Raw genomic sequence first — 13456 nt, forward strand, 5'->3', positions numbered from 1 at the left:
AATTTAGCCTCAGTCCTGCCTGAATTTAGAGCTTAAATCATACTTATCCCATAGAAGACATAATGTCTGGAGAGGAATGAATTGTAATCTGGTCCCCACATATGCAATATCTAGAAACAAGATAATAAATATCCAGGGCAATTCACTCCTGTTGTAATTATTCAAATGTGGGCACTAATAGGGCACCGAACCTTTTTATTTTCCTGCTTTGGTATATCAAGGACAACAATGATTAAATGAGATCACGCTCACAAAGCTAAGCTGAGCCTAGGACAGATGGAGGAGAACTGCCCAGGCTCATTCTGCAGGGAAAGGGCCTGCTTCAGCAGGTCAGCTGTATTAGAATGCACACACAGGAGCAGAAAGTGGAAAATAGAGAAGGTTAACATGGATTTAGAGTAATTTAGGAATGACTTTGATAGCAAAGGTGGTATTCAAACTGAGTTCAATATGACACATCTCAGCCGTAAAAGTAAGCTCGCCCAGACATAGAACTGTATTTCTAATTCACTACAATCAAATAGAATGGAGTTAAACACTCTCAGAGATGTGTTTGAATTTAGCCATTAAAGCTCAGAAAAATTAGATAGGGCCAAAAACAAAAACCCAAACCGAGAGAGAGAGAGAGAGAGAGAGAGAGAGAGAGAGAGAGAGAGAGAGAGAGAGAAATTAAATTAGGTAGGGGACATATGAAATTGCTTCTTTCAAGTTAGTTACTTTGAAGGACAATGTTTTAGAAATATTACAAAGTTTTAGAAACATTACACATAAAATGAAATAGCATGTATTTAAAAACTTGCAGGTATGGGTATGATATATGTTATATTGTAACTATTATTTTAAAATAAGCATTTAGGATGTGAGGGCGATCTGGCCGCAACATCTGTCACCCCACTGATTGCCCAGGTTGATTCAGCTGATCTGGCTGCCTAGGTGGGTGTCCCCTTCCTCACTGCTCCATGTGTGTCTCTCCTGAAGCTGTGCGCTCGGTCGAAGAGGATGACCTTACCCAAACAGAGGAGGACTGGTCCCCTGCTAGAACCTCCAAACAAGCTCTCAAGGCTTTAAAATAAGCATTTAAAATAAATAGTTGCAGTAAGAACAAGGTCATTTTCAGCATGAATTATGATCTGTAATTGTGTGGTTTTTTTTAGAAAAAAATGTATTATTTTTGCTGTGCCTGTATGTATACACCTCGCAGGTCAGAAGATGTCAGATCCCCTGGAGCTGGAGTTATGGCGGCAGTTATGAGTTTCCTGACGTGGGTGCTGAAAACTGAACTCGAGTCCTTCAGAAGAGCACAAGCACTCTCAACCATAGAACCTTCTTGCAAGCCCCTGCAATTCTACTCTTGAATTGCAGATTTTTTGTTGTTGTTGCAGATTTTGAACTGCAGTAGATAGCTATGAACCTCTTCTCTACAAAAAAAAAGCTTCTTAGCTATTTCACATTTCTAATAACTGGCTAGATGCAAGTGCTATTCCCATTTTTTTTTTTGTAGAAACTAATGAAAAATGTGCAGGAGTTCTGTGCTGTCTAAAACAAAGACACCCTGAGTTTAATTCCTGGAACCACAGGGTGGAAGGAAGACTCCTTCAACTTGTTCTCTGGCCTCCATGCATGCATTGTGGCACATGTGCCACCCTAAATAAATATAACACAAAACTAAAGTCAGTTTTTCATTAAAAAAAAAATCGCCCTCAATTATAGGTCTTTGTGGGTTAGGCAGCATAGAGTTTCAGTGAATGATGGAAGACTGGTAAGGAAGCAGATCCTTATCTGAGGAGTGCATAGTCCTTGAAGAGCCACTTTTACAACTATGATGCAAGGTCAACAAAAACAACAAAATCAAAATATTGGTTATTACCTGGGATTATACTTAGTCTGATACTATAGTCACAAACTACAAAATGATATTTCAGTCAATGGTATACTATATACACAAGATTATATTGAAGCAAAAAAATTCCTAGGGCCTAGTGACTTCATGGCACAATGCCTACTTACATGTTGCTGGTGTAAACAAACCTGTTGTATAGTCAGTCAGACGAAAGCATATATAGTTATCTGTGGAACATCAGACTAGAGAGCGATGATGTTACTGGCTTAGTTATTTACTAGGTTATACTTTCTATCATTATTTTACAGTGTGTTCCTTCTACTTAGAAAAAATGTTTAATCATGGTAGCCCATTGGTTATAATCTAAGCATTTGGGAGGCCAAGGCAGGAGGATCCTCAATTTGAGTCTAGTCTGGGCTACTTTGTGAGATCCTAGGTCAAACATAAATCAAGACCAAAACCTGAAACGAAGACACAACACATTTACTGTAAAAATGCATGCTGTGCTATCCTGGTACTAGCCACACATGCTTGTGTTTAATGTGTCTCTTGATTTCATCATTTTTCTTGTGCCTGTTAAATTTCATGTTGCTTTGCTCACTATGATTCTAAGAGCCTCCCAGAACTATGGCATATACATGTCTATACAGCGTGTAGCCTGGTGTACACCAGTAGCCTATATCACCTAAGCTCTTGTAAGAATACTCTATGATATGCTTACAATGACAAAATTGCCTAGTAACATTCCTCAGAATTTCTCTCAAGAGTAGGTGACATGATTGTATAAGGATAAAATACATTTGATGACACTAGCAATATTTTATGAAGGTTTTAAAAACTTCTTGTGAAAGTATGGTTTCGGTCTAGTGATGTGTTACTTACCATGAAATGAGGTTGTGTTAAAATACGCTTTAGTTCCTTTGCGTCATTATTCTCAGGGTAACATGAAATTTCTTCCAATACCTAAAAAAACAAACAAGAAACATACTAGTGCAAAATGATATGAGATTTATAAAGCATGGAACTCCTTTAAATTAAAAACCATGAGTGGGTTTTTGTAGTGGCAAAGATAATTTCTTTGAAAACATTTGTTGAGTTCAAAAGTTATTAAAATAAGAGAAAGATATTGATAGTATTAAAATTAAACAAAAGCAACAATAGTTTGCCTTCAATACTCAGCTATGACCCAATGGTAACAAAAAGTAAAACACAAAATGGGAAGTTTATAACACGTACTTATGACAGGTTTAGGAAACTTATGTAGCTTAATGAGAAAATTCAAATTTGCCCCCCAAATCAATTTGTACTGAAAGTTAGTAACAGCCTTTAAAATTGAATAGCACTGCTAGTTCCTTAAAAAGATGACTGGAGGTTCAATGAAAACAATGTACAAAAGAATGCTAATTAAGTAGAATAATTAATTATGAATACACTTAAGTAATTTTCCTTGCAGCCCAATGGGAGTAATGCTGTTCTCCATGCTTATCTTCCAACATAGAGAAAACAATGCTCCTGCCTTTGATGAAATTCCAGCAAACCTGAGACCAAATTTAACAACTCAAACACCTTCAGCAGCTTTTGTTCTGCACTCAAACTTTTCTCACCAATCAGGCAATAGGATTTTGTTTGCATTGGTGAAAATGCTGATTGCAAATCAACTGCTCTAAAAAGGCTCTCCCTTTCACCCAGGAAGGGAGCTCACCAGTTCACCTTAATCCAGGTCTAGCAGCCCACAGCAGTGCCTCAGTTTTCTGAGCAGGTACCTGTTACTGCTCTATTTGCAGATGGCTGGCCTCTAAATTGCACTCAACTGAATTCTAAGCATGGATCCAATCTAGGATTGCCTCACCACTACTGGGTGTAAGGGGCACATAGCCCTTCAACTAGCATGACTCTCCTGCCTCAACCTGCCAGAACTTCAGGAAGGGTGTCACATGGCTTGAGTCTCAGATTTCAGCACCCTACCACTCACACCCGTACTGCTGTTTCGTATTCAAAAGCCCTGCTAATGATTGTTGGTTATGCAGCTAATTCCTATTGTTTACTAAAATTAAAGTAGTTCTCTTTGGTGTATTCTGCTTCTCTCCCAGGAACAAGGGGAAAGCACAAACTCTCTTTCCCCTGCCACTTTCATGGTTTATGATTTTAATTACAGAGGTGTGATCTCCTAAGCTAGGGGAAATTCTTCAACTGTATAATTAGGACAAAGGATTGTCCCCAGAGTGTCTGAGCTTCTATCTATTTAGGTATTGATAAAATTGCTCAGTGACTCATGATTCCTGACTGATAGTGTTAATTCCTTTCAAAGAATGAAAGAACGCTTGCTGGGCCAATTAAGACAGATTTTTCTAACCCTATTCTCATCAAGCAAATAGGCCTGGCAGTCACCGTGGTCTAATTTCTCAGTGACTATGTAAGCATACACACACACACACACACACACACACACACACACACACATCAAAGGTCATATTTCACATCTGCTAGGAAGCTGGCTGTGCTGGTACACACCTGTCATCCCAACACTGGACTATATGGGGAGATCCTGTCTCAACAAAACAAAACCCAGAACAAAATCTACTGAAAAGGGATTATGTCTTCAAAATGCTTTCATTTAGTAATCAAACCTTGTAAGAAAGATTTTTAAAAGGAAGCATTCATTTGCATAAAAACTTTAAAAGATCAGACAGTTAAAAGAAAGTATTTCCTAATGGGGTAATTTCTACATCATTCTAGTAATAAGAAAAAAAATTACACAGTCGTTGTGTTATATTCATAAAGATCAAATAGAGGCACAAAATGCTTGTTACATATTAGATCCAAACCAACATATTTTGATCAAAGTCTATATGTAATTGAAAAAGATACAAAAATAGAAGCAACTGTTTTAGGGTGGTGGGATTCTGGGTGAATTTTGTTTTCCAAGCTTTCTGCATGCTTCTATAATAAACAAATATGAAAAAAATTGTGGCAAATACGTTTATCATTTTTATGATGCATAAAAATGACTTCTTTGAATTTGGTATATTGTTATATAAAAGTCATAGTACCACATTAAAGAAGCAACTCACATTTTTAAAGCATGTCTATTCCTACCAGGTGCAGTAAAATAACATCAAAAAAGAAAAGAGTACATTAATATGTTCATTTACACAGCAAAACCAGGAGAAATCTGGGAACTACAGTTGTTGAGACTTTTTTCTTCCCTACATGGATGTTCAATGATAAATTTAGCAATCGGAATCTGAGTATGAGTCAAACTGCAATCCTAATGAGTGCACCTCTTCATTAAAGGCAGCAAACGTGACAACACTAAATACTTTGAGAAAAAGATGTCACTTACCTCTTTGGCTCTCTGTACTGCATCGCTTGGAGGATTCCTGATTTGTGGTGAAGATTTTGTGTTAATTTTGTCATACAGCTAAAAAAGCAAAGAAGAAAATCCAATCAATATCCATCATGTTTTGCTACAGTTTACAGCTTTCTGTTTATTATTTCAACAATGTTTTCCTCTTAAAAAGTCAGGGAGATGATGTCACTGGGTCTTCTTTGCAATTGTTCATCATTCAAGGGAACTTGTCAGAATATGAGTTTCATGCTTATCTTTTTAAAGTCAATACTTTTAAAGAGAGCAACTAACATTTGTCAATACAGCAGCAATCCCAAGATTTCCTTCCAGACAGAAGCAACATTCACTAATGTAACTATGGAGTAAAATGGAAGAACAGTTTCTGGCCAAGAAGAGTCTAAAAGAATTTTCACAGAAACCTAGATCTTGGGAAAGGGCAAACCAACTCCTTCTAGGAAGGAATGTTCTCATAGAGGTTTTTCTTGTCTTACTAGGGATGGTCAATATCAGAATCAGTGCTGGAGCCTTCAGCAGGGAGTCAGGGACAGAAACTTGGTCTCTTTTGACTTTGCAAATTCAGAGTGTGACAGGACTGAAACAGTTCTAAATAAATCTACACTCCCTCGCACAACCGTGAAAGAATCAAGCACCAACTTGCTAAAGAACATTAATTTAATTTGTCAGAGAAAATATTCTGCAGTTTAGAAGTACAATTAAAATGCTAGTTTTACCCCAAACAGAATGGCCCACAGTGAACAGTGTGCTCTGAAAAGTAAAAAGTTAAAGTGACCTTGGCTAGTCTGATGGCTTCTATTTCCTAACTTCTCTAAAATAGCCTGACATTTGGGGATTGGTTTGTCCCTCCCCCAACTTTTCTCTGCATACCAATGTTAGTCTAGAGGTGAAATACTGACTGTAAACATTCTTCATATTATAGTTAGATGCCAGAAAAAATTTTCCATTTATTTATAACTTGTAAATATTCAGGACATACCATACATTAAAAATCCCTAATAAGGTATTAAAAAATGACCAAGAGAAAGTGAAAATAGAGGAGTGGCCATTTTGTGATGCCATTAATTAAGAAAGTACTGCTGAATTGAAGATTGAATAAATAGTTTAACCAGAAAAGTAAAATGCTACTCTACTTAAAACATTTTTGGGCATGTTGTGTGGTCAAATCCTTGGAGAATATACATGGATGGTCTCTGTCTTCTTAAGATTTACTTCTCTAGTGATTGCTAACTAAAATCTGGAATGAAAAAAAATGTACTTTTAAAAAAAAATAGATATATATTCAAGAAGGGTCTCACTATGTAGTCCTGGCTGGCCTGGAACTCACCATGTAGACCAGGCTGACCTCTTACTTGTAGATATCCAATTGTCTTTGAACTCAGAGGGTTCTGCCTGCCTCTGCCTCCTGAGTATTAGGATTAAAGGCGTGTATCACAGTTCCGAGCCTGTCAATGCCAAGTATGTCAACACAAACTCGATTCCCAGGACTCATATGGTAGAGGGAGAGAACTAACTCTCTCAGGATGTCTTATAATTGAAAAATACATGTAGTGGTTCTGGGATTGGTGGTATATGCCTTTGATCTCAGCACTAATGCAGAGGCAGAGGCAGAGGCAGAGGCAGAGGCAGAGGCAGAGGCAGAGGCAGAGGCAGAGGCAGAGGCAGAGGCAGAGGCAGAGGCAGAGGCAGAGGCAGAGAGGCAGAGAGGCAGAGGCAGAGGCAGGTATCTCTTTGAGTTTTAGACCAGCTAGGTCTATCTACATATTGAGTTCCAGGACAGTTAGAGCTACACGAGAGACTGTTTCAAAAACCAAAACAACAAGCACAACAACAACAACAACAAAGACATTTAGTGGGCCAGAAAAATAGCTTAGGTGGCAAAGGTGTTAACCATCAAGCCTGTGATTTGAGTTTGATTCCTAGAGCCTGCATGGTGGAAGGAGAGAACAAACTCCTACAAGTTGTTCTCTGACTTTCACACTTGTATTGTGGCACAAGTGCATGTACACAATGCGCGTGCACGCACACACACACAAATAGAAGTGTAATCTTAAAAAGATACTTGGCTATCCTTGATGTCAAAATATTAATAACTAAAGTTTAAAGAACTTAAATGAGTAATAATAATAACAGTAAAACCTCAAGGCCATTTAAAAAAATAACAAATTTAATTCAAGGCCTTGCAGGTTGATTGCCCTGTCACTTTACACTGTTCATGCTGCAAATTCTTTACCTCAAACAGCTTGAACGTTTTTGCAATCAAAGACTATTGCTGACACGACTTCCAACACTTTCAAATATAATTAGAATTGCTTTCTATTTACACAATTAATAAATGCATACCAACTTTTAATCACAGAGCAACAAACACCCACCCTTCCCAATTTCTGAACCTGGAGACTTGATTTTTAACCTGGTCTCACTAAGCCAAGTAGAGTCCCTTAGTTCTTATGTCAGCGCATTTTCTTTTAGGAAAAAAAAATGGTGCTAGGCACAGCACTCAAGGCTTTGACTCTGCTAACATCTAAAAACTACATGTTAGTATAGTGTCTTGAAGACTTTTATCTGGTCCCTAGAAGACATTCTTGAGCCTCACTCTAGACCTACTAGAGATGCTTTCATATGCTCTGTGAGGTTTTAGTTTATTTGTTTTTTTTCCTGAGACAGGGTTTCTCTGTGTAGCTTTGGAGCCTGTCCTGGAACTCACTCTGTAGACCAGGCTGGTCTCGAACTCACAGAGATCTGCCTGCCTCTGCCTCCCAAGTGCTGGGATTAAAGGCGTGTGCCACCACCGCCCAGCTAGTACTAACTTTTGAGTAATAGTAGTCATTCTAATTGCCCCCTCCACGAGATGGAACCCATACCTGACACTGCTTGGGTGACTGAGAACCTGAGACTAGATAGTCCAGGGGCCTAGAGAACAAATAACACTCTTCTAAAAAAAAAAGTAGCAATAAAATGACTCCTAATGGCATTCTGTTATACTCATACATATGCACGCACGTGCGCGCGCGCGCGCACACACACACACACACACACACACACACGCTCTAGAACGCCAAACTAAAGGCAACAGAAGTCTGCAGCACCAAGCCTCCTAGGAAGCTGCCAGTGCTGGTGGAGGGCTTGTTGCACAGCAGTCTGCGCTCCTTCCACAGTTGGCCTAGGCCTTATTCTGCCTGCAGAGGCAGAAGTATGACATGCAGGAGTCACAAGCTTGAGGAGAGAACACATTTGATTTTCCCTTCTCCTCCTCCTTGAGAACTGTTCTTCCATGATGTAAAGTGAAGGGTACGGGGACCCTCCAGACAAGCTTGCACAGGAATTGGAAGTGGCAAACAGGAGAACTCCTGGCGTTAGTCTTTGGCTAGAGCTTGCCAAGTTGCAGCAATTTACTGGCCCACATTGACACGCTAGGATGGGCAGCTTTGTTCAGAGACTCCTTGGGGAGGCTCAACACATGATATTTTAGGTCTTCAGTGAAAGGTGACTAGTGTCTGCTTTTTTATGCTGACCTGGGGTAACTCCCAGTACATATTAAGGTAAGAATGTATACTTCCTATGAGTCAAATAAACACCCGAGAGGGTAACCTGCCCAAGGTCATTCTGATCGAGTGCTGTCCAAGAGGATTGCCTGCACAGAGCAAGAAGGTCCAGAAATAGGGGTTATGGGTAATACCACAGGGCAGGAGACAAGAGTGTGCTTCTGAGGCTAGCTCAGGCTGTGCCAACAATGCTAAAGCTGCACATTTTCAACTCAGGACATCACCAACACTGGGATGCCTGCCATATCAAGGGCATCAACAACCAAAAAGGAAGTGGCTGTCTGATGTTCATGATTATAGAACATGCTGTGTAAGGGCTTCTTTTTCTTCTCCTTGACCCTTGAGTTCTCCAACAAAAGATAAGAGGACACAGCATATGTTTCATAATTGCTTCCTCAAAAATTAAAAATTTGAACTTGTACATAGAAGTTATGAATACATATTTGTAAAAAAATGTAGACTACCACAAAAATGAACACAGCAGAAACACCTATTTCAGTTGGTTTCTTTAGGAACCAGATACAATTTCTATTTGATCCTGCTTGCACACTAAAAATTCTCCCATATTAAACACATTTTGGCCATATTTAATTCTTGTTTGAATCTTTCAAGTCTGCCTTATCTAAAAAGATTTTTTTAAGATAGAAGATCTTAGATACTGATACAGTTCTAGTTCTTCATTTTGAAGAGCATGCCATAGTTTGGATAAATGTCACCCAAGTACCCATGTACAAGAAGTCTTGTTTGCCAGCTTGTGGCACCAGTGGGAAGCAGTAGAACCTTTAAGAAGTGGGGTCTAGTAGGTGGAAGTTAGGTCCCTGGGGCTGTACCTTTGAAGCAGTTATTAGTGTTCCCTTCCCTTCTCTTTCTTTCTTGTATGTCACGAAGTGGGCAGCCTTTTCTGCGATCATCTATTTATTGCCTTCCCACAAGCCCAAAAGCAATAGGAAGAACTGACTAAAACCTCTAAAACTGTGAGCCAAAATACATCTTTCTTCCTTTGAAGGTGATTATTTCAAGTATTTTGTCATAGCAACTAAAAGCTGACCAATGCAGAAGTGAAAACTAATGTCTACTGAGGTGAATGCTGCACTTAGGGTTACATAACCAGAGCAGTGGAGAATGAGTATGTGGCCTTTGTCTCACACCAGCTATCTTTGGATTGTATTGGAATTTAGTAATAACAACACATGTTACGGAGATGCCTTAGTAATACTTGGGAGGGGGTAAAAATGCATAAAATACTATTCATAGACCATGAAAAAAAATAAAGTAACTATGATTTGGAATTTATTAGCCAATCAATTGCAGGTTTTGTCATGTTAAGATCTTAATCTTATCCTGGCCAAAAGAAATGTTTTAGGCTTTAGGGGCTCTCTGGCCTCTGGCACTCTATTAAAGTCATTGTGTTGTGTAAAGACAGCCACTAACAATGAACAGACACGGCTATGTTTCAAAAAAATATTTATCAAACGAAGACTTGGCTGGATTTGGCTTGAGAGTGAGAACTTGTAACCTCTGCTTTAGAAATTTAAATTCAAGGTGGTCTGGCAACATCAAAATATATTTCTTTTTGTGATGTGCATTTCTTAAGTCTAAAGATAATAAAGCATGTTTATAAGACTGGCATGCTAAAGCAGGTGGCCCAGAGGATGAGAAGATGTTAATAAATTATTTCTAGATGGAAAACAAGGATGCAGAACTCTATGACTGTTTGCATTCTTTTTCTAAAGAAGTTAGCTACCCAAGTTCAGCTATATATCTTCAAACCACACACACAGCACAAGGCAAAAACAAGGAAATGTGAACAGCTGCAAGGGAAACTGGCTGTCTCACACTGTGTCACTTCCAGACAGTTCTGTTCCTTGCCAGTCTTTGGCACCGGGTCAGATATGACCACACACAGCTACATGGACACACTTCATCTCTGTCTCAAGGAGAGTAGGCACAGTTCCATAGACAAGCTGTGTTCTACGCTGTCGATGTTTCAAACAAAGCAGAGTAAACTCAGTGGTAATGTTCAGTTCTTATCTCCTGAGTATGTACTTTCCAATAGAAAGATGAAATCAATTAATATGTCACTTTTAATTTACTTACAAAGCATTAAATGAAGCTTCTTTTTTTAAATGTCATACTCTATTACATCTTACTTTTGATTTTGTAGTCCTCAAATAGAAGTGATTGCAAATTGTTTTATTTATCATTGAATATTTAAACTAGAATTAGTGAAAAGATGTTATGAAATAACTCTCCCTGGGTTCTACAAGCCATTTGCGCCCCCCCCCCCGAGAAAACAATACCAAAGAACAATGATATAAACCACTTAAGACAAGATTATAACTTTTTTTTTGGTTTTTTTCAAGGCAGGGTTTCTCTATGTATCCTTGGCTATCCTGAAACTATCTCTGTAGATCAGGCTGACCTCAAATTCAGAGGTCCGCCTGCCTCTGCCTCTTGAGTGCTGGGATTAAAGGTGTGCACTGCCACCACCCATCATGATTATAACTTTTACAAGACTGTAAGCATGGACCAAACAACGAATGGGCTTGGAGAGCTGCAGAGAAGAGTGAAGTTCATTAGCAACTGCTTACTTTAAAGACAGTGAAGCAACTTCCTGTTGAAAAAGAATTCAAGTTCGTACATAGACACAAAGTAATGAAATGCTTGCAATCCTAGTAAGACAGATAATAAGAGTACGAGGAAAGTTGCATGAAATGACAGTGGTGAGGTAAGAAACAGACTATCTTATTAGGAACTTCCTTCATAGTTTCTGTGAATCATCTGTGAAGAAGCTGGGTGAACAGGAACCAAGTTCCAATGTCACACCTTAGTGAACTGAGAAGTGAGAGGCAAAAGGGTTTTTCTCACGTACAATACATTTGAAATCCAGAAAAATGTTAGCAAAGGTAGTGATACAGGGAACTGGCAAGCAGTTATCACTTTGAAGATGATTTTTTAGGTTGTAAATTGAAAAAATAGTTCTGAGATCTAAACTCTTGTTTTCCTGCTCAGGCTAACATACCAACTTAAGATCTTCAGCATAAACACCTACCCAGCAGGCTTGAAGGGAGGAGGTCCAGAAAACCCCATCTCTTAAATATAAACAAAACCAAAAATGAAAGAGCCTTTCCAAGATCACTGGCACCATTAAACATGAGATAGTGCCACGGCAGCATGATGGGGCCACACATCCTTAGCATCATTAACATGAGATAATGACAAGATAGTCCATACAGGTCTGAACAAAACTGCAAAAGCTGAAACGAAATTTTCAAAAAATTTAAGGAGCTATATAAATCTATAAACTCCAAGAAAAATATCTTAAACATTTAAGAATGATTATGTATCATCGTGATTCCATGATTTATAAAAAAATAAATACCACCAGGGTGTGTCTTCCTTCTTCCTCCTTCCCTCCCCCTCTTTCTCCCTCTCTTTTTTTTTTTTTTTTTTTGAGATAGAGTTTCTCTGTAGCTTGGAGCCTGTCTTGGCACTGTGGACCAGGCTGGCCTTGAACTCAGAGATCCACCTGCTTCTGCCTCCCAAGTTCTGGGATTAAAGGTGTATGCCACTGCCTGGCTTTTATGGACTAAATATTTGTCTATCCTATCAGCACCACCTTCCCCTAAACACTTACATATTATGGAATTTTCAAATCTGTTCAATTAAAAAAATACCCCCTCTGTGTGTGCCTCTGAGTGCATTCCATATATGTTCAGGTGCCCATAGAGTCCAGAAGAGGGTGTTAAATCCCATGGAGCTGGCATTCCAGATGGTTGTGAGCTATTTGTCATGGGTTGCTGTGGACTGAACTCTGGTCCTCTGGAAGAACAGCAAGTACTTACAACTACTGTACCAACTCTCCAGTCCCCAGTTTATTTTGAATAGTTGAGGAAAGCATTCAAATATTAGTCATGCAGATGATTCTCCACTGCAGGGAGACCGTGCACTGCATGCATTAGAAAGATGTACTTCCATTGTCTTTGAACAGTATTGTTACAATTAATTCTGAGTTAACTTTCCCTCTAAATATTCAGAGAACAAGTAGTCTCAGCACCTTTTAGAAATCTTAAATTAAACTTGTGTTTCATCTCAAAAGTATGCTAAACCCTCAGAATCTAGTGATGGGAGTAAAGTAGTGAGAGTCTTAGTCTGGAATTAGCTTGTCCTTGGGTTCATACTGAATAGCTAGAGCTGGAAATAGACTGTTAGTGTGGCTGTGTTAGAGTTAGATGTGCCAGGAAAGCGTTAGCTAAATAGTATAACAGTGAAATGCTAGCTTAAGTCACGTTTTAGTGGGGAATATATCTGTACTTGAAGTTCTAAGAAGCAGATCAGCTGCCTGGTAATACGATAGTCTAAAGTAAAGCCAGGGCTGAAGTTTGCTATGGGCAGTGAAGATAACTGAAAGATCAGTACCTTTGGGCTAGCTGAAGAGTTCCTGAAAGTCAGTAAATGGGTGGGGGATACTGACACTGGGATTTAGTATTGTAGTATCTACTTTAGTACTGAAAGCCAATTTCAAACCCTGGTTTATGCAATCCATTCAAACAAACCAGACAAAACCTTGTATTCATAGCACATTCAGAGAAGATAGTGCATTCATTTTAAAAATAATAGAGACTATTAAAACTAACTTAGGATCCAGAAAGAACAATTATGTGAAGAAGGAACCAAAGTACAAATCTCTGTGATTAGCATTTTGAG

The 13456-nt window shown here is 38.8% G+C and overlaps 1 protein-coding gene across 13 annotated transcripts in view; it reads right to left on the minus strand.

Annotated features, from left to right (window-relative positions):
- The window catches only part of Cask (calcium/calmodulin dependent serine protein kinase), a 352639-nt gene that overhangs the window by 53981 nt on the left and 285202 nt on the right, over positions 1-13456 (minus strand). For all 13 annotated transcript variants that reach the window (XM_057758918.1, XM_057758916.1, XM_057758917.1 and 10 more), the window contains 2 exons: positions 5184-5261; positions 2723-2803 (listed from right to left, as the gene is read on the minus strand). In XM_057758918.1, the coding sequence (XP_057614901.1) occupies positions 2723-2803; positions 5184-5261 (159 nt within the window). The remainder of the gene's footprint in view (positions 1-2722; positions 2804-5183; positions 5262-13456) is intronic.

The sequence above is a fragment of the Chionomys nivalis genome, chromosome X, assembly GCF_950005125.1.
Source record: "Chionomys nivalis chromosome X, mChiNiv1.1, whole genome shotgun sequence".
In the NCBI taxonomy this organism is placed as follows: domain Eukaryota; kingdom Metazoa; phylum Chordata; class Mammalia; order Rodentia; family Cricetidae; genus Chionomys; species Chionomys nivalis.